The 24,775-nt window shown below is 45.0% G+C and overlaps 1 protein-coding gene across 1 annotated transcript in view; it reads right to left on the bottom strand.

The window, feature by feature from the left end:
* Positions 1-24,775, bottom strand: part of LOC122798244 (elongation factor 1-alpha-like) — a 150,554-nt gene that overhangs the window by 57,606 nt on the left and 68,173 nt on the right. Inside the window, exon 6 of the mRNA XM_044067032.1 lies at positions 5,313-5,547. Coding sequence (XP_043922967.1) covers positions 5,313-5,547 — 235 coding nt within the window. The remainder of the gene's footprint in view (positions 1-5,312; positions 5,548-24,775) is intronic.

Genomic DNA, 24,775 nt, shown 5'->3' with positions numbered 1-24,775 from the left:
TGCAAAGTATCGTCAGTTTCTATGCTCATTACTGGTAGCCTATTATGCATATTTGGTGACAACTTTGCTTTCACCTTCTCAAAGCGAGACGGTAGCCATAACTAGCTAAGCAAGGCATAGCCATAGTTATGCAAGGCCTTTAGCATGAACTTGGTTTTTTAAGATCTGACTAAATTTTAGGAATGTTGCTACAATCACTAAAATTTAACCTGTCCTGGGAAGTGGTAACCAAGTTTGTGTAAGAGACTGCCATGAGAAAGTTTCTCAGAGAGAAGCTTCTAGTTATAACTGCTTTACAGCTGTTCAGTGTGAATTTGGGTGTGGCAGGTGCTGCCAGAGGTAGTGATAATTTTCTGAAAGCTCTTAAGGCCAACCTTACTTTGTGGGTTAATGTAGGCCAACCACAGAACTGACACAGCAATCCAGATCATAAGCCTGCACACCCTTGCCATGGCTGGGGGGAGTGGCATCGTGTCGGCATCACACAGATTTTACATGCATATCACTAAAAGTTTTGGAACACTTACACTAAAGAATACTGCACAAAGTACTGTGCAGGTGTAGACTAGATCTATATATAGACATAACAGTATCTCCAGAACAAGACCTGTTCCTGGATTTTAATGCTAGTGTCTCACGATCTGGTGTAATTTAACTTGTGTATACACATTTATATTGCAATCTAAGCAACGCCAGAGGTTTTACTTTTCATTTTAAAAACTAGTTGTGTTGCTCAGAATTAGCAGCACGTCGGCACTGCCACTCATTGGCTAATCACTTTCTGGCTGACAAACATTTTTGTACTTTGACAAAACTTCAGTTATCACTAGTCACTGTGGACACCCATACATTTCACATTGCCACCTTGCCTTGAAGGGTTAATGCAGTGTTTAAAACCAGGAATCCAGGCATCTTGTCATAACATTTAAAACAAATCAGAAAATGGCAAACCAGCACACAAGCATGGTTTTACAGATAAATGGGTTCTCGTCAAGAGGCTACTAAATACAAAATCACTAGTACCATACCTCTGAACCTCAGATCATGAAACTGGGGCAAAGCCATCAACAACAAGGGGATAAAGGCCCCAATAGGGACACCGAATATTGCTCTTACAAACTGGGAAAACTGATGGAACAGGTTTTGCATTAGAAATTTCTGAACGACATGAAGTCTGAAACTCAAATGTCCATTTTCTAACCCTCAATGATTTGCCAGAAAAAATGTGAAGTGGACCAAAAATGTGGGGCAAAAATCTGGACATTCTGGGAAAATCTGTACAGTTGAGAGGCATGTCTAGTACTCTTGGCTTCAAGGCAAAGTGAAATTTCTGCAATGTAGCAGTATGTGGAAGTTATGGTGCCACCCAAACCCACTTTACTGGAAGGGTTACAAAATTGCAAGTTACTGAAGTAGGACAAATACATAAGGGATGGGTTAACAGACTGCAATTCACCTACAGTTTGCAGAAGGGATCAAATTCTTCTAGGATATTTGAGACTGTTCAGGTAGAGAAAATGGCATCTTGAAAAACTAAGTGACCATTTGTTTCAAATATTTTCATACTTTTTATAAACTGATTGGTTATATGTGAAGTAAAGGTTTTGTTACTCCTTTAATGCTGGAGTAAAGAAACTGGCAAAAATGCAATGTGTACCAGACTTTTGAGTTTCCACAATTGACTGAAGTGGATATACTATGGACTGTCATGAGTAACCAAAATCAAAAGGACCTACCAAACATGTCAAGGGAGAAAATATTCCAATGAAGGAGCCAGTGAATAACCAGTTTGGGGTCTCCACAACACTGGTTAAACAAGGTTCTTCCACCCCAGCCAAGTCATACAAACCTAAAAATCTTGCTTAAAGGAAATTCCTATTGCTGACCAGCAAAAAGGTAGTTATCCTCCCTGAAACTACCCAACTGTAGCTTCTGGTCCTCCCTCCATTCTACTCAGTCTACAGTAATAATCTACCCCTCAGTCTCTATGCTTAACCACTCCATCCCCTTACTACTGTAACTATACTGTAAACCACTTGGGAATAATGAATAGTGTATTCCTTTCATCACATTGTACCAAAGTTTTAGTATGACCTTGTCATTGTACCCAACTGCTTTCTGTAGGATTTATTGCAAATTTACTATACAATTTGACATTGTACCCAACTGTTTTACTGTATGATTTACTGCAAATGTTCTCTATTTTCAAATACAAATGAAAATGTCTGGTAAACATACTGACTGCGGAGCTTTTCTCCTCAGGTCTCCACTGAAAACGAGCTAAACGCTCAGTTGGACTAACCTGGTTAACAAATGTAAAATAAATAGTTCCAAGGTGCAGCTATGGAGGCAATAGCTGCTGCACACTTACAAGGTAATGTGCATTTGTTTAATGGGGTAGTGAACTGGTTGATCTCAAATGGACCATTTAAAGCCCCAGTAAATAGCAAATATGAACATCTACAGATGCAAGGATAAATGTGACAATTCACAGGTGGAATAAGCTGAACTGACAAATTTATATACTGAAATAAGTTCTGGATACACAAGAATTTAGCTAGTTTCAAAAGATGTAGTTTACAGAGGTGTAACCCAGGTTTCACAGACTGACTTGGCCAAGGAAAAGGGAATCAACCCTATTTAGTTTTTAATGTAGTGTAGGCTGAGCTGGATATTTTAAGTGACCACAGTGAAGCTTTTAAAACTTGTGGGAGATACTGGATTCAATAACTTGTTTAAATTAAATTACTGGAGAGAATACATCATTCAGCATGTAAAGCTACAGGACACATTGTCCTGCATAGTGTTAAGAGTTCAGGCCCTTACACCTCACTGATTTAGAGAAGGACTTCAAAGCTGATTACAGCCTCCTGAAGTATAGTATACAGCTTCACAGCCACCTCCTCTCCAGGAACTGGCACCAAAGCACTATATGAACTTTTATATAGATGCACGGAATCAGGAATACCTGACAGGACTAAATCATCCGATGCAAGGAAGAGGATACCCGTTTGGTGGACATCTGCAACAAAGAAAAAATTGCTGTCCAGGACCAAAGAGCAAGTGCCAAATTGTTAGCACTCTCCTTGAGCCTGAACAAGAAAAAAGAGCACTAGTGGAAATCCTCCAAATTGGCCACATCTACTAGAGACCTTCACAAGGCCTTCACATATGTCAGCAATCTCAAAGGAAGCACCAAGACCTGTTCAGAACTGGTAGTCAAGATCACCACATACACAAATGCCATAGATATAGCACACTTGCTGGCCAGATTCAGTGAAAACTCCACCCCTCTTGTCCACCCAGCAGTTAAATCAGGACATTCCCAGTACATGTCCCCTTCCCCTTATCTAAGGATCAGGTCATCCATGCTCTCAAAGAAAAACATACAGCCTGCATGGGACCAGATAACATCCCAGGCTGCATCCTACATGAACTCCGGCAGGAACCTGCAGCACCATTAGGTGCCCTATTCAACCAAAGCCCAAGTACAGTCTTGGTCCCAGATGAGTGGAGGACAGCCACAGTCATCCCCCTTAAAAGGTGGTCACCACCGATCTGGGAAATTGTAGATCCATCAGCCTAGCTATCTGTAAGGCCATGCAATTATCATGGACCTCATTAACAAGAGCATTGGCAGCTTGCAAACACTATCCCAGTTTGCCTTCAAGGGGAGGTCATTTCTTAAATCTGGTAGACTGAGACAGTCAAAGCCATGGAGTGGTTGATTGTGCACACACCACGTACCTCGACTTGGCCAAAACCTTCAACACTATTCCCTACATAGGCACAACACTCAACTAGGCAATCTGTATGTTACCAGATGGGTAAGCTAAGCTCACTGATTGAACCACCTAGTCAGAATAGGGGAAACCACCTCAAGCAGTAAACCCATATAGAATGGTGTGCCCCAGCGTCTTGGGGCCTCTTATTTGGGATATACTTCTGAGGTGCAGGCCAAAACCAGAGGGCTATGGCTGACCAAGTTTGCAGATTACAGCAAGCTGGGTGCTACCAATTCCCCTAGTAACATGGACATCCTCCAAGAGGGTCTCAAATGACTGGTGCCAGAAACATGGCACCAAGCTGAATACCAAAAAATGCATCTTCACCTTTGGGGAGAGTGATCTCACAAATTATCACATTAATGGGACAAGTATGCAGTTGAGGGATTTGGGCACCCAGATTGATAGCAACCCAACTTTTGACCATGTTGCTTCCACTGTATGGAAAGTTTTCTACATGGCCCACCTCATAAGCAAGGTCATCTCATCCAGGGACAAGGTCATTACATATTGTGTATTCTTCCCTTACAAGACTCATTGAATACAATGCTCTGTTTGGCATGTTCCTTGCAAAGCACATGCAGCAGCTGGTGAGACCAGAGGTTCCTCACCAGTAGAATCCAGGACCTTAAATCTACCATACACAAGCTAAAGCCCTAACCCTCCACTCAGTTTCATACAACCTCCTCAGAGGTGACCTGTCTTGCATACAAGGTGATCTTTGACCCCACCTTGATGGGACTGCTGCAAATCCACAAGTCAACCTCCACTAGAGTAACCTGCACATGCGGCCTAAACCTTGTCTGCGACATCAATAGGACTTGTTGGCAGGGCAGATGTCCCACAGACTCTCCATATTAAGCAGACTACTGCTAAGCACAAACCTGGATAAGATGGGAAAAGAAAATACATCCCTGGGATTCCACCCATGTCCCTACTGGACAGGGGTATTGGGTGCAGATTTGTCTAAACATGGGCTAAACTCCTGGCTAGGCTTATAAGGGCCTCGGGGCCAGTAGCCTAGTAACTTCCTATGAAGGTTGGTTCTTTATCTCAGAACAGCTGCATCTCAAGAATTTTATATTGTTGCATCACTGGTTTTCTAAAATATTCATAACTGCCTTATATTGAACCACTGCTAAATGTGGCAATTGGGGAAGACTTTCTGCAAGTAGTTTTCAGCTTTGAAACTGTATGCATTTTAGATAGCCCCCTTCCAGAAGGGCTCCGTAAAATATTGACAGCTTTTCATGTAGTAGAGCCACGGTACTACTAGTGTTAAAATTTTAAACTGCAGACTTGTGCAACTCCTCTACCAAAATCAGCCCACTGACCATAGTGCCATTCACCTTCATGCATGAAATCACTATTCCTTTGTGGTCAATTTCCTGACAGTGCTGTCAGGACACTGAAATAAACCAGTGTCAAGACAATAATGCAGTAACAATCTAGAAAGCCAGACATATATGCATCTCATTATCCAGTGCAGTTACCATAACTACTGTTACAAGCGAGAAAAAAACTTACCAAGAGGTGGGTAGTCAAAAAAGCTTTCCACACAGAATGGCTTAGTGGGAACCATAGTAACAGTCGCTGCATCTCCAGATTTCAGTACCACTGGGTAGTCTTCCAGCTTTTTACCAGATCGTCTGTCAATCTTGTCAATGAACTCTGCAAATTTGCAGCATACATGAGCAGTGTGGCAGTCAACGACAGGAGAGTAGCCAACCTTTATTAAGCCAGGATGGTTAAGGATGATGACCTAAAAAGGGCAAGAGATCAGTAAACATTGCAAACCTACCTCCCTTGCTTAAAAATGGGTTAAAAGTCATTGCTGTTTGCCAATACAGAAAGCAGTACACTAGTAAAGTAAAACATTGTCTTCCTCCTACAATGCTGACAAACTGCATTAGCAGGCTAGTATAGCTGGAGTGGTGGTAGAGCAAAATCAGGGATAGAATCCAGAACTATTTACTTCCTGTTTTTGTTCAAGGATGTCTGCTCTGATCTGGTAACACAAAAATGAACTCAATGTCTTCTATGGAGCCACCTATTGCCATGGCAGAGATTTTTGGGAAACCTCCACAAGGGGGATCGAACTTGATCCTGGGAACTACCACCCCAATCTGAGCCTGATCTGCAAGCCATGGAATGTATCATGGAACTTCCAAAGACATTGGCAACCTTCAAACACTGGACCCCATGCAGTTTGGGTTCGTGAAGTGACTATTTTGTCTCCTAAACCCAAATAACTTCAAATCAGTCTCCAGAGCCATGGACAAGGGTAAGGTGGCCCACAGCCTATCTGGACCTCACCAAGGCCCAAGACACCATCCCCAACTCTGGAATTAGAAACTTACTAAGCTGGGCATTAATCCCTACATCACTCAATGGGTGGCTAACTGGCTTACTGACAGAACCCACACTGTAAAAAGTAGCAGACTCCAAATCCAGCTCCAGACAAGTGCCAAGTGGAGTACCTCAGGGTTCAGTCCTGGGACCACTCGTTTGGCATCTACTTTTCTGAAGTACAGTAGAACACTAAGGGACTCTGGCTAACAGTTGGCAGATGACTGCAAACTGGGAGCCATTATTGAACCCCCAAATGTGGATATTCTACAAAAGGACCTTACAGAAACAGATGCTTGGTGCCAGAGCCATGGGCTCAAGCTCAATGCCAAGAAATGTATAGTTATTCCCTTTGGGAAAAACGTGTACCCATGAATTACCACATAGGTGGCAGTACACCAAACACCAAAAGTGTGATGAGACTCAAGGACACAGACAGTGGTCTCACCTTCGATAATCACATTGCCACAAGTCAGGAAATACTATGGGGCACAAAGGGCTTTCATGCAGAAAAAGGAGGTCATTGTCCCACTGTACTCCTCCCTCATTAGACCCATTATAGAATACAATGCCCTGCTTCTGTATCTCTTAAGACATCTGCAACTGGAAAGGCTGCAGAAATACATAACTAAAAGAATCCCAGGCCTAAAGCAGATGCCCATACTACACTTGAAATACCAATCCCTCAGAGACACTCCAGGGATCTAAACCTTATCACAATGAACAAAACATGCTGGAAGGATAGGCTCCTGACCCAGAGAGACTCCAGACTCTGGAATAGACTGCCCATACATGTCAAGCAGAGCATATCTTTGGCCCTCTTCAAAAGGAGCCTTGATTGGATGGGAGATAGGAAATTCACCCTGGGGAGCAAGTCAGTCGCCCTGCTAGACAGAGATCCAGGGAAGTAAATACTGTGGGAAGAAAGCCAGGGAATTATGGCTAAGCTTGTACAGGCCCTAGAGCTGATAACCTAGTACCAACCTATGAACCTTATGGTCTAGAGGTATGCACCACTGGAAACTTAGTTGCGGTACAGATTAGAATTTCATTTGAGAAACTGTCTGCAGCATATTGAGTTCACTGAAAGTTTTACCTTACTCAAGGCCAATAGTGAGGCTGCAAGTACATGCCTTAGTTGAAAGCTTATGCAAATGAGCAGCTTAACAGTATTTTCTGTAATACCAATGTCTGTTACCAGAACGTTAACACTGTAGCAAATATGCCACACTAACTTATAATCCTAGTTCAGATACGTTGACAAAGTTCTTACCATAATGTTCCATTAGAGCTTTAGATCTTCATGCATTCCTTACTGATAAGACTTTAGTTGCGTCCTTAGAACAGACCAGGCCAATACACAAGCTTGTGCCAGCCAAAAACTGAGCCTACCCACCATGCACCTCTTCTCTTCAGAGTTTGCCCAACCAGTATAAAGACAGTGAAATTATATTGAGACAATGGAGGCCCTATCTGAGCAAACACCTTACCAGGCAGACAGGACCAAATGATCCACCAGGAGTCATTAGGCAGGGAGATGGCAGGCAAGGTATAATGAAGATCTACACCACAGATGGAATGTTCTGACGACAACTTTCTCCATTCGTTCCCAGCTACTTGCATCCTGGGTGGCCCTATGAAGGATATTCCTGAGCACCATTGAGCCAAAACATGTTCCTCTGGAGGCCACATCCAATTTGTAATGAGTGAAAGTATGGGGGTTTGCCCAAGTGGCCGCAGATACGGCCACTGATCTGGTGGAGTGAAACGCCACTGATACGGCCACTGATCTGGTGGAATGAGCCTTGATTCAAGAAAAATTTGTTTTGATTGCCAAAATGGTTAAGAGATTGCATTACCTTTGTCCAAGTGATTTTGGAGACTGCCTTTTGAAGTCCCAGATTGGGGAAAGCTATGAACGGTTGGTCCGACTTTCTGAAGTTTTAGTTCTGTCCAAGTAAAAAAGCCATCTATGCACATCCAACATAAGTAACTGTTGGAAATTTCTGGAGAGACTGGTAAATCAATGGACTGGCTGAGACTTGAATTTGAACTTTGGGCAAAAAGGAAGGGTTAGTACAGAGTGCTACTCTGGAAAAGTAAGGTCAGTTGACAACACCTGCAGTTCCGATACCCTCCTGGGTGAGGTGAGCCACTAAGAATAAGGTTTTCCAGGATAAAAACTGTCACATGAGATGCAAGGTTCAAAGGGTGAGCAGGTCAAATTTTGTAGGACTAGTCAAATTCTATGGTTGTTAGGTTTCTAATAGGTGGTTTGAGGTGTACAATTCTTTTCATAACAGTTTTGCAGAGAGACATTGCGGAATAGTTTAACCCATTATGGAAATTGGCGATAACTACCAGGTAGACTGCAATAGAGGCTGAGGCTCTTGCATGAAGTAGGGTCAACAGGTATTCTAAAACTTTATGGACCAGCACTGCAGAGTCCTTGTTCTTTAGCCCAGTAAATCGGACCCATTTGCTGTGATAAATTTGGGTTTATGGGAAGCCAGAAGAATCTCAGACTGGGGAAGAATAGGTGTACTTGCCTGGCAATCAACTGAAGTGGAGATACCAAGCTGTCAGCTTGAGGCTGTGAAGGCTGGGATGAACCAGCCCCCATGGGTGAGATACGAGTCCTGGGGAAGGTCCAGGTTTCACAGGCAGTGAACCAAATGAAGCCAAAGGAAGGGGAACCAAACTAGACTGGGTCAGCAAGGAGCAATGAGGATGCTTCTCAACCATTGCACTCTCTTCGGGAAAGGAAATGAGTGGAATGGGGAAAGGCATACAAGTACACCCAGGGGCCAATTGTAAATTGGAGCATTTCTGGTAACTCCCCGTGGGGGAAGGCAAAGAAGCTGCTGCATTAGTGGTTGAAGGGAAAGCAGAGGTCGCAGCAATTTGAGTTGCTACTACAAGGTTGAGACCACTCATAAGGCATCAGAATATTCCTGCTTAATTTGTCTGCAATCAGATTGGAATTCCTGTGCACTAATAGAAAATGGTTGGAAGCCAATTCCCAGGAATGTTCATTGCTAATAGAAAATGGATGGAAGCCACCCCCCATTGCCATACTCTTAGGGCTTCCTGGCATAAGTGATAGGATCTGGTTCCACCTTGTTGATATACCAGACTACCGATTTACTTTACTGTTCAATTGGATGGCAATTGTCCCAGATGGGAGGGTTATTTGGAATACGCGCAATGCTAAGAGTACTGCTCTCAGCTCTAGGACATTGTGATATGCAATGTGGCCTCTATGGGGGACCAAGTGCCTTGGATGATCCTTCCCTGAAAATGCCTCCCACCAAGGAAGCATCAGTGGTCAGTGGCTTTGGGTTGGGGGGTGAAAGAGGTAGACTCCATAACTCCTCCTCTGGCTTCATCCACCAACTCGAATCCTGCTTGCATCAACTTATGCGAATCAGGTGACATGCATTAGGGGAGACCATTGAGAAGATGAGAGCCACTGCAGTAGCCTAATGTGGAACTTCGCAAGAGGGACCAGAGGAATTGTAGCTGGCATGGAGCCCAGCAGTTTTAGAACCTGTCTTGCTGGGACTAGGTCTTGAGAAAGTATCATTTGAAGTAGAGCTCTCAGTTTTAGCAGCCTGTGAAGAGGCAGGGCAACTATTAGCAAGACTAACATTGCCCCAAATGAACTCTAAGCTTAGAGTCTGTACCAGGTTCAATTTTCCCCAAGTTTAGAGATCCCAGTTTACCATGCCTTGAATGTATATGGCTTAAAGTAGATTCCTGGTTGGACTGGTGAGGAGCCAATCTAGATATGGAAATGAGTCCTTTGTCAGAGGTGAGCTACTACTGACATGCATTTTGTGAACTTGAGACCAAAGGGCAGTACTCAAAATTGGTAATTTGTTTCCAGCTGGAAGCAGAGGCATCTTCTGGACCATGTGTCAATTATGTGGTAATACGCATCCTGAACATCTAGAGAGCACATCCAGTAGTCTTTCTCCAGGAAAGAATTGACTGAATAGTGACCACCTGGAATTTGTCCGACAGAGATCCAAAATTAGTCTAGAGTTCCCTTTTTTTGGCACTAGACTAGTAAAACAGGATCCTGTTTAGTCTGGTGGGTCTAGCGTTACTGCATCCCTCCAAATGGGTGGACATCAGGGATTTGCCTTAGACTTGGAATAAGTCAAAGGGAATGTAGTACCCTCTGGTCAATCCTCTGCACATACGAGTCTGATGTCACTGATTGTCAGGCCAAGTAGTGCAGGGAAAAGTGTCCAGACTGCTTTCAGAGGGGAGCAATCAGGCCACTCTTCAGGAGCACCAATAAGGTTGACCAGAGAAGGAATCTGGAAAGTAGTTGTGTACACTTACCATAAATGTAGATGCTAGTGTATTCACTGTTGCTTGCAGTCCTAAACTAATAGGTTACCTGGCTCCTGGCAGCCCTCGATCGGCCAGAATACCAAAGTTAAGTAAAAATGACATTGGCTGCCTTAGGTTGTAAAGAATGTCAGGGGGTCCAATACAAAAAGGAGACAGCAGACTTCACTTTCTCAGTCTGCCATAACAGTCAGAAGCCTGCAGAAATTAGGCTTAAACCAAAAGCAATTTGGGCAAATCTCCAATTTAGCCTGTACCTCAGGAAATAGGAGAGGACCAAAGAAGGGGGAAGGGAAGGAAAGTGAATACACTAACATCTACATTTATGTAGTGTACACAACTGTACTATTCATAGTGCTTCACTGTTGCAGTCCTAATGGGCTGATTACCAAAGCCCAAAGAAAAGGGAGGAGGAACAGAATCAAAGGTTGGAGATAATGTCCGGCAACACAGCAGTGGCAAACCCTGCCCTGGCTCTGGAAAACAGAGGCAAATTATGTTTTGTGAAAGTGAACAGAAGATAATGTGGCAGCCTCCAAAATATCTTTAGTAGGGACACCCCTTAAAAAGGCTGCAGAAGTGGAAACTGCTCTAGTCAAGTGGGTCCTAACCCCTTGAGGAACCTTGCCATGAAAGGAACAAAAGGTGATACAGTGTGCAATCCACTTGGAAATGGTTTGCTTAGAAATATCCTTGCCCTGTGCTCCTGGGGCAAAACTAACCAATAACTGTTTATTTCTGAAGGTCTTTAGTCCTGTCCAGGTAAAACCAGAGCTGTGCACAGAGAATGTAGGATCTGTGCACAGAGAATGTAGGATCCTTTCACCTCTATTTCGAGGATTAGGGAAGGTGTATGGACTGATTAAGAGTCAAGCTAGAAACCACCTTAGGCATAAAAGGATTGGTTCTCAGAGAGACCCTATCTGCATGGAAGAAAAAGCTACACAGCCAAAGCTTGCAGCTCCAAAACCCTCCTTGCTGAAGTTAAAGCCAAGAAGGCAGTCTTCCAAGAGAGAAACTTAAATCTACAGTGGCAGCTGGCTCAAGAGAAGAGAGAGTTCCTCTAGAACAAAATTAAAGATCCCAGGCTGGAGTACGTGCCCTTCTGGGAGGTTTTATGTTGCAAGCACCTCTGAGAAACATTTTCATCAGGGGATGAGAGAAAATGGGTTGTTCAATAGAACAATTAGCAAAAATGGTGGAAGCATGAAGCTTGATAGAGGAAAAAGAAAGACCACCCTGAAGCAATTCAGGCAGGTATTCCAGGATCAGAGGAAGGGTAATCAGAGAAGATTCCCCTCTACCCTGCATCCAATGAGAACCTTTCCCCATTTGCTAGCGTAGAACTTCCTAGTGCTAGAACTCCTGGCCTCCCTCAGCAAGTCAACCACCTGCTGGGAATGGGAAGATAAGGAAGAGTCATACAATGAGCCATGCAGCCAAATGGAGGGACTGAAGATGAGGAAGCAGAATGATTCCCCCTTCCTGAAGGAAAAGATCTGGCTTCAGAGGAAGATGCCAAGGAGGAAACTGGGAATGTCATGGTCAAGGCCTAAACAAATAATGCAGTACGAATGAAAATCTCTATGGGGAATCTGCTTTTCACAGGTAAGGCTATTAACCTTTTCTGACATTCGTTAAGGCAAGAAAAGAGGATCCCAACAGGGTACTTAGCTGTAGTAAAAGTTCAACTCTTAGTCGGAAACCAATGATTAACTGCCAACCAGCACTCATGCATGAAAAGCTTCTGCTTCGTGCTCCGCGGCAAGGAAGACTGAGAAGTGACGTCTGCTGCCTTTGTATTGGACGCCCTGACATCCTTTACAGATAGAAGCCAATGTCATTTTTACTTACCTTTGGTATTCTGGCCGATTGATGGGTTGTCTGGCTCCCGGTAGCCCTCTGTTAGGACTGCAACAGTGAAACACGATTATCCCTGGTTTCACAGCCCCCCCCTCAGCCATGACAGGGGCACCTCCCAGACTAGTTCCCACCCTGCTCTGCCCTGGGGTGATTGCTCACCACACGTGTCACAGAAAGGTCTTTGGGATGTCTAACCACATCTTTCCACCCCTCTGATTCCTGGAATAGGATCGTTGAGTTGCTGAAAAACCTATGCCAAGGGTAGGTGGGGTCTCAGTCTCTCACCTGGCTAATGTGTCCTTAACTTCACAGCCAAAGGAAGACTCAACAGGACCATTGATGAACACTTGAAGGGGTCCACGAAGTCACAAGCACATCCAGGCGTGACATCTCATGACACCTGAAGCGGCTGCTCTGGCTGCCCCCTCGTTGGTAGGGGCAATCAACTGCACGGAGTTAGAAATGGACTCTAGGGTAGCAAGCAGAGTATCCTGCACTCTTAAAGTAATACCTCCTGCCAATGTATCTGAAAGTTCTAAAACCAGGTCTCTGGAGAAATGTGAAATGTGTCATGTAGTTCAGAGACCATATGGCAAAGGTCACTGAACGTATGATTGTTTTCCCAATCGTCCAGGACTCCCTGTTTGAAGAATGGACAGTTGAACTTTCTTCTGCAAGTTTTCTTGGGGGCGCTGCCACAACCATGGAGTGTCAAACCTTTGGACCAATGTGGTCTGCTGGGGGGAAAATCTCATCAGGCCTCCAGGGTATCGGCTCAATGTTGTCAGGAGCCTTCTAAGCACACTACACAAGGAGTGTTAGTTTGTCTGCAGGTGGGGTCACCCAGGAAGTAGAGTGCCAAGCACGGAAGGCTTGCAATAGATTCCCTCAGTAGATATGTTGATTGGCTTCCAGTCGCCACTCTTACCATCTCCAGTACATCTCCAAAGGAGACATCCTCAGGGTGGCAACCATGGGGACTCTTCTCCCTCAAAATCTCCATCTTCGGTGAGGGATTCCTCAGGGGAATAGACATGCTTCCTCTTGCGTGTTCTGGGGTGGCTCCTCAGTGGGGTGTTCTGAGGACTCTGCATGTGCCCTGGAGCAGGGTCTCTTGCTGCTCCCGTGCTCAAAGCCCTTGCATAGTGGGCCAAGTCAACTGCATGCTAGAGAACAATCAGGTTGACACTGGAGGTGCCAACTGCATGCTTGGGAAGAGAGTCATCCCCATCACTTAGAAGGCAGGCCCACCCAAAGAGGGATAGGAGCCCAGAAAGGGACAACTTCAGAGCAGAGGAGAGTACAGTTGTATACACTTAACATAAATGTAGATGTTTGAGTGTATTCACTGTTGCAGTCTCACATTTGGGTTATCCCTGTCAGGGTAGCCTTCAGTCGGCCAGAATACCAGAGGCTTAGCATTTCTGAGTCTGTTGCTGTCACTCCAGTGGTATAAAATCAGGCAGCAGACTCCATTACAGTTTCCTGCGCTGTCAGGAGTCCCCAATAGGGAGCTAGATTATGGTGGACCACCAGTAGAAAGTAAATACTAAAAAGTCCTTCTAATTAGAGAGAACAAAGGGGATGGAGGGGAGGGGAAACGACTGCAACAGTGAATACACCAACATCTACATTTATTGTTAAGTGTAGATAACTGTACTATGTTTAGTGTTACCTAAAGCTGAAGAAAAAGGTTGAGGCAATCGAAGTCTGGGGGCTGGCTAAGATACGCTGCAAGACTGCAGTAGCAAAGCCTGCCCTGGATGGGAAGATAAGTAGGTGGTAATGCTTGAAGGTATGAACAGATGTCCATGTTGCAGCCTCCAGGATGTTCCTGGTGGGGATCCCTGAGGAAAGCTGCAGAGGTGGAGGTTGCTCTGGTGGAATGTGTCCTAACCCGCTTAAGGGGAGGTTTCCTGTACTGTTTGTAGCAGAAATGGATGCAGTGTGCTAACCATTTGGAAACTGTTTGGATATGGCCTCGCCCTCTGCTCCTGTAGTGAAGCAGACTAGCAATTTATCAGTTTTTCCTAAAAGATTTAGTCCTGTATGTAGAATCTGAGCCGTCTGTGCACAGAGTGCAGAAACCTTTCTCCCTTGTTTTGTGGGTTAGGGAAAAAGGTGGGCAAATGAATGGATTGGTTGAGAGCCACACTGGACACCACTTTTGGCATGAAGGACGGGTTAGTCCTGAGGGAGCCAGTCAGCATGGAAAATGAAGGGCTCTACAGCCATAAGTGCTTGTAGCTCTGATACTCTTATAGCTGAAGTGATGGCCAGAAGCAAGGCAGTCTTCCAAGAGAAAATTTAACAGTTGAAGCTGCAGGTTTGAAGGGGGGGCAGGGTGAGCTTTTCCAACAAAGTTTAGGTCCCAAGCTGGGGTAGGAGCTCTTCTGGGTGGTCTCAAGTTGTTAACCCCTCTTAGGAACTATTTGAGAGGGTGTGAGGACGTGGCTGTGTTGAAATGAGCAGAGATGGCAGAGACATGAATTTTAATAAAGAATAAACCCCTGTGCAGTAGGTCTCTGCCAGGTAGTCCAGGATGAGAGGAAGGGAGGGCTGTGCCACTGACTCTTAGCCTGGATCGAGGAGCAAAACCTTTTCCATGCATAAGACTTTCTAGTGCTGGGGCATCTGGCTCACTTACATCGAGAACTTGTTTGCTTAGACTAGCAACTTGAGTAGAGGTTCAGGAGTAAGCCAGGCTACCAGATTGAGGGTCTGCAATTGGGGATGCATAAAATTTCCATTCCTCTGGGTAAGGAGTGTTGGGATCAGAGGTAGGTGCCATGGTGGCAGGCTTACATAGGGTACCAGTGCTGGAGTGATAAGTCTATGGCAATTAGGACTGTCTTCAGTTTTCCTCCCCTATTTTGAACAGTACCCTTGAAATGAGTGGTAGAAGGGGAAATTCATAGACTGAGGTTTACCCACTGTAAGTATGGAGCATCCACTTTTCAGACCTTGCTGTGAGGATTCCTGGTACAGAATTTGCTGAGCTGAATGGAGTGGAAGGCAAAGAGGTCTACCTTCAGGTTGCCCCATTTCTGGATTACAAGGGTGAAGGTTCTAGGGTTTAGCAGGTTTCTGCTCAAGTGGTCGGCCAGAAAGGAGAGCGCCTGGCAGGAATTGTGCTAACAGCTGTAGTTGCATGGCTGAGGCTGTGCCAAAGAGTTATGGCGAGCCTGCACACAGGAGTCCCTCCTTGCTTGATATACCACATGACTGGTCAGTTTGTCAGTAGAAACTGAGGGGAGAACAGGGGTCTGAAAGTTGTCAGGGTGTGCTGAACAGCTAACATTTTTGGTTGATGTGCAGATATTTGATTTGCGCTCTATTGGCCTTGAATGCACCTGCTGTCCAGATGTGCACCCCAGGCATAGTCTGATGAGTCTGTGGTGAGGGTCTGGGGAGTGTGGAGTTGTGAGAAGGGAAGTCCCTTGTTGTGGTAGCATGCTACTGCCCACCAAAGAAAATCTTTCCTTAGACAAATCATTGGTACAAGAAATTCCAGGTCTTGAGAGTGCTGACAAAGGCTTTAGGTACCACTGCAGGTTTCCTCATATGCAGTCTGGCATATGGAATAATGCAAGAAGCCATGAACCCTAGATATTGCAAGATTTTCCTTGCAGATAACTGGGTCCTAGTGGCTAGTTGAGAGAAGCAGGCTGTCTTGTAGGATTGCTTTTCTGATGTAAGGAATGCCATCTGGGATGCTGTGTCCAGGCTTGCTCCCAGGAATACAATTGTGTGGGTACTAGTTTGGATTTCTTTTAATGGATAGTATACCCCAGGGAGGTCAGTAGGTATTTTACAAGTCAGTTCCTTTAGCAGCTTTTCCAGACTGCCTGAATCAGGCAGTTGCCAGAGTTTGGGTAAATTTGAATATTTCTGTCTGCAAAAAGCAATGATGGGAGCCAGACATTTCGTGAAAACTCTAGGAGCAGTGGATAAGCCAAAGGGAAGCACAGAGAACTGAAAGTGCAGTGATCCTGCCCTGAAACGTATATATTTCCTGCATGATTCCCTGATTGGAGTGTGTAGGTAGGCCTCTTGGGTCTAGGGTGACTAGCCAAGCATCCTTGGAAAGCATAGGTAGAAGCTGCTGAAGGGTGAGCAATTTGAATTGTATTCGCAGAAAGGTGTTTAGAAAGGATAGACTGAGGAACGGGGCACCATGTGCACTCTTCTGGGTACCGGGAAGAGTCTGGAGTAGAAACCTTGTCCCATCTGTTCTGCAGAAACATGCTCTAGTGCTCTCAGATAGCAGGGAAAGGACTTGCTTTTTGTCTGCCCACTGGTTTGGGGGGGGATCTGGGAACCCTTTTGGGGTTGGCAGAGTATGGAAATAAAATTTGTATTCCTGGGACACTTGGACCCAACAGTCATTGGTAATGGTGGTCCAGTTGCTTGCATGGAAGGAGTTTTCCTCCTAGGGGCAAGAGCAGGTGGGCAGAGGAAGAGGGTGGAAGTGTAAAGTCATTGAGTTCTTACCATAAGGGGGTGGGCTTTGTACACTGGTTTTGAAAAGTACTCCCATTGCTTAGATATCTGCATTCCCTGGGGCTGTTGTCTGGGGGGGCCGGCTTCCCTTGGTCTGGAAAAAGCTGACTTGGGAGGGGGAAGGAAAAGAGCAATGCTTGGAGGGGCAATGCCTACTGAACCTCGGTGGCTAGAAATGGTAGTCTGCATAGATTTAGCTTTTTCTTCCATCTTTAAGACCTCTTCTGCCTTGGTGCCAAATAAGTTTTGTGCAAGGGTGCATCCAATAATTGGGATTTGACATGGTCTGGCAAAGGCTGTTCCTTAAGCCACGCATGCCTTCTAAGGACAGAACCAGTGACTGCTGCCCTGCAAGATGCTTCTAGGGCATCTAAACCAGTGTAAGGTGCACTAAGTTACTTGACTTGCAGAATGCATTAACTCTCTCTGCATAAGCAGGGAAAAGTGTTAGAGTTCCATGGTATGTTGCTGATATTTCAGCATATGGAACTGAATTTGATGCCCTAATAGCAAGAGTAGCAGAGGTATTTTTAACCCCATCTGTCTAAAGCTCAGGAATCCTTATCTGAGGGAGTGGGACTCCGCTGAAGTAGCTTTGATTCCTTTAGGTCCTTGAGAGATTACCTCTGGGTCAGCAGTAGGATTTTTGAAGAAATTTGAGAGTCAGGGACTCTAGTACCTGCCCAGTTTCCTGTGAGCAGGAGGGAGGGTGATAGGGGTCAGACTGGATTCCATAAAAACATGATCCACATCCAGGACAGGAGAGATGGCCAGAGGTCTGTACTGTGGAAGATCCAAGAATTCCCAGTCTTGACAGAGGATAGTTCTGACATTCCCATTGGAAATACTTCCTTAAAGTATATAGGGTTTCCCCAAAGGAAAAGTCCTCAGGTGGAGGCGCTGAAGGGATGGATTCCTCTGCATCAGAATACTCTTAAGGTTGCATATCTATATGCAAATGCATCAGATTCATTGGACTCCTGTTCAGATAAAACTACTGAGGAAAAAAGTCGTTTTGGAAGGGATAGCCTGGCTTCCCCTGATAAGCACAAGGTCTTCTGCCATTTTAAGCATTTGAGACTGATGCAAGAAGCAGGTGCCTGAGCTTTGTTGTTTTTTTTAGGGTGTGGTTCATACCCTGGGTCTTAGAAACAAGACAAAAGTCTGTGCGTCCAGTATCTGTAGAGTGAAGTACTTCCTTGGAAGCCTGCGCCTGCTCAGCAGCTCCAGACCCATCCAAAGTAAGCAGAGACATCCGCAGGATCCTTAGTCGAAGAGTCTTGTTGCATACCAGACTCCAAAAGGGTGTCTGTAGCAGCCCGCAAATCCACAGAAGCAGGCATCAGGGGCTGTGAAAGCACATCACTGATTACCGGAGAACTGACAACTAGCTTAAAGTATTCTGCAGTTTTGGACCTGTGCGGTCTTTATCCTTACTTTTTTCAGAAGATCTGTTGTCGGATGGCTTACCGAAGCCATATCGGAATTAGAGTATTGAGTGAAAATATCTAGCTACAATTAGGGCCCAACAATGTATAGTTCTGGCATTAAAGCACAAAATGCGACAGCGAGGGAAGTAGTGTTCTGGGCCTAAACAAGTTATGCAGAAAAAATGAAGTCCTGGTGTGGTATTTGCTTTCCACAGGAAAGACAACTAACTTTCTCTGACATTGGTTGGAGCAAGAAAAAAGGATCCCCAACAGGGTCCTTAGCATTAGAAGACTTCAATTTGGAAACAAAACTCAGGTAGCGGCCAACCAGCACGCGTGCAAACTGCTTCAGGCTCCTCAGCAAGAAAGACTGACTTAATGGAGTTGGCTGCCTGGTTTTATACAACTGATGGCCCGTCAGTCCTGGAGCGACAGCAAGAGTTGCAGAAATACCAAGACTCCGGTATTTTGGGCCGACTGAGGGCTACTCTGGCAGGGATAACCCAAATGTGATGTTTAGTGTTTCACTATTGCAGTCATCTGCCAGAACACCCAGAGCCATAGACTGCACCATAGAAAAAAATTGGCACCGAACTAGGAGTCCCTGTGCCAGCAGACTAGTCACCATCTCGAGGGCAGATTGGCTCTGAATGGAGCAAGTCCAGAGGGTGGCTCTGAATGGAGCAAGTCCAGAGGGAAGGCTCCAGAACAGTGATGGGAATAGCCACAGGAACTGAAGGCATAGGCACCAGGGTAGACATTGGAACAGGGGGCTCCAAAGCCAGGGAAGAGGTTGAAGAATATAATGGAGACTGCAGAGAAAACTTTGGCTCCAGGTGGGAGTGAAGTCCTGGTCTGGGTTGGAATTCCTCTAGCTGCCAAAAGTTGATAAACAATCCTCACTAAGTAATTCAGAGAGATTCATGGTGGACCTTTTAGATATGAGGGCTATATTGTCCAAGGAAGGGATCTATAGTTGGAGTATCTTGTGCTAGGCAAAACTTTGGATTTCGGCACAGAGGATGGAACCAATATCTGTGCAGTGGCTGGTATAGAGGATATAGTGGGTACCAAAGCAGGTGTAGAGAGAGTCAGGTCAGTGGTTGCCAATGGCTTCAGCACTGTAGAACTAGTCATGGGCACTGGAGCCGAAAAAGTCTGCAGATAATTTTGGCATTCAGTTCAGAAACAGAGCACTTCAGACCAGTAGAGGTCTGAGAAGTCAAAACTGAATGGCTTCTTTCATCTTTCCTGGGAGGTGGCGAGACCTCTGCCTCAGAAAGGACCTCCAAAAGTTTTTTATTTTTTTTTTTTAACAAGCCCTTAAGTATTATTGCTAAGAAAGGGTAGCAAGTAAATCCAAAGGTAGGTATGTAGGAAAAAATATCACTTAGCTGAAAGATGACTTGACAAGTCTTGAAAAATGTGGCAAACTAGATCAGGAGAGAAGAGGGGCACTATGAGTAGGACTTTGCTAGAGAGTTTTTGGCTGTCACGAGCTTGTGTACTGGCAGTTTCAGTTCGAGCTTGTGTACTAGCAGTTTCAGTTCGGAGGACAGAACAGAAATCCTATCAGTAAGCAACAAAAAGATTTACAACAGATAGAATTTTACTGTTAGAATGTGTCATGACAATACTGTGCGTATACAATTGAAATTGTCACCATAACTAGGCATCTGGATGGTCCATTTTCATTCAAATGGATTATGGATCTAATCCTTGGCTCAGACTGCCACATACTTCAGACTTAGTGGCTCTCTAGCTCATCCCTCCTCTACACAACCCTCTAATCCATCCCCCGTACCTCATATCAAGTTTGCCATAAAATCCACATCAACTTATAACTACAGATTCCAACACTGCCATCAACAGGTCACCCCAGATTACAGGAATGGGGTGGGGTTTAAGAATGAAAGTAGACTGTACTTTATCAGATGTCTTTTCCACAATTAACTAGACACAGCGGCATGAATCTTTGGTTGCTCCTGTACAGAATCCAGAGAACCTGAACCAGTCTTCTCTGCTTCTGGAGATGGAGTCCAATTTGTAACAAAGGTATGAGCATTGGACAGTGCCTGCTGCCCAACTTTTCAGTAGACATTCTTAACCAAAAAGCAGGTGTAGTGGCTAAGGATCTAATAGAGTCAGCTTTAGATGGTCTTGATAGAGAAATACCTTGAGAATACAAAAAAATTATCCATTTAACCAATGTAACTCCGGGTACTTGATAACCCAGCTGATTGAGGTAGCCAGCTAGTCTGACTACTTTAGTCCTGCACAAGTTAAATTGCCTGTGCACATCTAGTAGACATAACATGAATTCTTTGTTTGGATTGATGTTATTCAGAAGCCAGTTTACAAACTTCCTTTTTACCTCAAGTAACCTTGTCTTTTTGGAAAATGTATAGAGTCTGATGAAAAGGCCTGGAGTTCAGAAATACTTTTGGTAGAAGTGATGGCTACTAAAGCCTGTTTTCCCATGATACTTTGAACCTTCAGCAAAAAATGATTGAGGGTTTTGGGCCAGACTGTGTAGTACCACAGTTGCATCCCAAGGCGGTGAAGGATCTTTTACTGAGGGTCTAAGGAAGAAAGTGCATTCAAGAAAGGCATAAATAACTTGGAAGCCAAACAATTTTTATCTCCTTATGAAAATTTGATATGGCTGTCACTGTAGTTTAATTGTAGAAAGAACAGACTGGGGTAGTAAAATGGTCATTTTTTTAACACCCATATATTTTCCATTTGCCCTATTAAACCTTTTTGGTGGAGTCTGTTTGCAAGGACCATAAAATGTGCTACTGGGGAAGAAAGCCTGGGCTGTCTACAGATCTCACCTCTCAGGGAGGAAAGATGAGACCAAAGGAAGGGGAATCACCTGGTGAGGCCAGAACAGGGCAATGACTGAGCTTGTCAAGTTGCTTTCTGTAAAAGTTTGGGGATCAAGGAAGTGGGGATAGCATATAGAAGACTAGATGACCAAATGTGGCCCACAGCATCAGTGCCTAAGGGGCAATCAGGATAAAACACCTTCTGCATTTGGGGGACAGATCACAGCAAGGGCAGTCTTAACAGGAAGAATCCTCCCACTGTTTGACAGACCACTTGAGGCATCAGAACACATCTGAATCTGCTAGTACATTGCATTTACCTGGTATGTGCATTTCTACTAGAAAGTTGGTGGGGGATCACTCATTGCCACACAGCCCTGAGGACAAGACTGGGTTTCCCCTTCGTTGATACCAAAACTACAAACATGTTGGTTTGAATCAGTCCAAGTAATGCCACCTACCCAAATTGGGAGGCATCTCTAGTCACTGTCTACTTGACTGGATCCGCCAATCGAATTTGCATATCTGTGTAAGCTTGACTGGAAAATATAGTTGTCAGACACCTCTGAACTACAGTCCATCGAAGGACTCAGCATGCTAAAGGAAGCACGACCATTGCGGCTGCCAGACTCCCAAAGCTTGGAAAATTAGTCTGGCTGGAAGAAAGCGATGAGCTAGATTATGCTGAGATCAGAGTACGTCAAAGGGATGACTAGGCAAAGAGGCATTTGTGTCCATATGTGCACCAATAAATTCTAGCCTCTGTACATGTCAGATTTGATTTGGCATAATTGATACCTAGTAAAATCTGGAGCAAAAAGTTCCTTGATTGGTGCAGAAGCATGGTAGGGACATTCAGGAGCCAGTTTAGGTACGGAAACATTGAACAGCCTGTGGGCAGTCCAAAGGGCAAGGCTCTGAATTGATGGTGGCTGGCTACCAGCCAAAAGGCCAAGTGTCTTAAGGAGAACCATATATTGATGAGTACACATATGATGGTTATTGCACACATCCAATTGTCCTTGCACAGAAAGAACTGACTGGATCATGACCATTTGGAATGGACTTTCATGACTGATTTAGTTGAATCTAAAATTGGTCTCTGGTCCCTGCCTTTTTGGGCTCTAAAAATGCAATTTCCAAATCCTGTTCTGTTATATGGGTCCTCATGGATGAATTTGTGCTTCAGCCTGGGCCTGGACAGTGTGAAAGGAGTAGGGGCCTGGACAGTGTGAAAAGAGTAGGGGCCTGGACAGTGTGAAAAGAGTAGGGGCCTGGACAGTGTGAAAGGAGTAGGGGCCTGGACAGTGTGAAAGGAGTAGGGGCCTGGACAGTGGTACGAAAAGGAGTAGGGGCCTGGACAGTGGTACGAAAAGGAGTAGGGGCCTGGACAGTGGTACGAAAAGGAGTAGGGGCCTGGACAGTGTGAAAGGAGTAGGGGCCTGGACAGTGTGAAAGGAGTAGGGGCCTGGACAGTGTGAAAGGAGTAGGGGCCTGGACAGTGTGAAAGGAGTAGGGGCCTGGACAGTGTGAAAGGAGTAGGGGCCTGGACAGTGTGAAAGGAGTAGGGGCCTGGACAGTGTGAAAGGAGTAGGGGCCTGGACAGTGTGAAAGGAGTAGGGGCCTGGACAGTGTGAAAGGAGTAGGGGCCTGGACAGTGTGAAAGTAGGGGCCTGGACAATGGTATGAAATTACCTCTGGATATTTAGTAGCCAGGAATCCTGTTACAATAGCTCAAGCATCTGGGTGCAAGGAACGTTCCCCAACTGCCTCCAGAGGTGGGCAGACTGCCCTGAAGGGGTCTATCCAGGAAGGAATTATGGAAACAAGAGTTGAGGCCTCCTGTGTCTATGGTGTCTACCATTAGACCTGCCTCGGTCTCTGAAGTTTGTGCAAATCCTGGAAGGGTCCCTGAAATTTGTGAACTGCATTCTTGCCACCTCTGATTTCTAGAGAAAGTTCAGAGGGGTAGAAACTTGATTCTCATGGCAGACAGGGTCTTATTCACTATGGGTAAGTGTTTGGTCGGTCTGAAAATGTTTAATCTTAAAAAACATTGATGAGACACCTTGAAAGACCCTGCAAAGTCACAAAACTGCATCCAGTCATGTTTCCTTACAGCAATGCCTGAAACAGCTGCCCATGAGGCACCATCTGCTGCTTCAGATCAACCTCATGGACACGCTGGAAATTGAAGAGTGATCTTGTGACATCCTCTGCAGACAAACATGACAGTTTTGTTCAAATCTCTGCAACCTTGAAGTGTGCCAGATAGTTAAGGGACCTCAGACTGAAAGAGGAAGCAAAAGCTCACCTTCCAAATCTATCCAGCACCCTAGACTGTTAGGTGGGTGGATAGACTAGCTCTGCTAGCTGTTTAGTGACTAGCACCACCACTGCCATCTACAGGGGCTCCTTTGTTCCAGTGGGGTTAATCTTGGAGGGGCTAAGAACTTGCCAGGGCAATGGGATATTGGCTCAAAAGAATACAGCTCCCTACATGACTGATGACTAGACTAGTTAATTTGCTGGGGTTACCCAAGACAAGGCCACAATCGAAAGTGTTCAGAAATACTGCCTCTGAAGTATCAAGACAACCACCTTTAAGGATCTCCAGAAAGTCTCCAAAGAGATCAGGTGATCTTGGGGACCCTTCCAAGAATTCAGCAGATAGACTTTCAACAAGAAATCTATACACCTTGCAAGTTTTCTGATTGACCACCTCAGGGGAGGATGTTCAGGAGAAGTGTCAGGTGAGAAGTTCCTCCATGTAACTTCACTGGAAAATAGATGGAGCTGACTGTCCCTGTGAGGATGTTCAGAAGTGTCAGGTGAGAAGTTCCTCCATGTAACTCACTGGAAAATAGATGGAGCTGACTGTCCCTGTGGACTAGGTTTGATGGATTGATATCATAAAGAGGTAATAGGGGGAGGATCCAAATGGGCAGAGAACAACCCTCTAGAATAAGAATAGTCCTTTTCACTAATATGAAGGCAGATGGACCTACAGAAGTCATGGCCACCCACACTGGAGCAAGCGTTTCAGTACAGGTAGATCATGACTTCAACCTAATCCATGCCTGAAGGGAAATTACCTGAACTGCCCAGTGTGAAGGCTCCAAGGGACAGGAATGGATGGCTATCAATAGTCCACATGTTAAGTCATAGTTTCGAACCCCTGCCTGCCTAACCCAGAACCTTTTGACTTGCACACTATTTAACATTTGTTTACTGGGAAAATCCAACTTTGAATGAAACCAATTTTCAGAGGCCCGGGAAGAAATGCTCCAGACACATCTTTGTAATGTGGGAGGAAATCAGAGTACCCGGAGGAAACCCACACGAAGGCAGGAAGGACATGCAGACACTGCACAAAAGCTACCTCAGCTAAGAATCGAACCGGAGAACCTCTTGATGTGAGGGGACACTACTGCTGCACCAGTGCACCATCCACTAGCTAATGACACCACAGAACAAGTTATACAACACTTACCAGAAAGTTGCCATTTGAAGGAATAGTCAGCAGTGTGTGAAAATATTGCTATGGCTAAAAATGAGTAAAACCTCCACTCATGAAACTGTCAAACAGAATTTGTCACATTAGTATTGCATTGAGCAACATTTTACCTTCTCCAAGGATGCCACAATACAA

The sequence above is a fragment of the Protopterus annectens genome, chromosome 3.part1 (genome assembly GCF_019279795.1).
Source record: "Protopterus annectens isolate FY-2018-M chromosome 3.part1, PAN1.0, whole genome shotgun sequence".
Lineage (NCBI taxonomy): Eukaryota > Metazoa > Chordata > Ceratodontiformes > Protopteridae > Protopterus > Protopterus annectens.
This window is presented reverse-complemented; position numbering and strand designations above follow the sequence as displayed.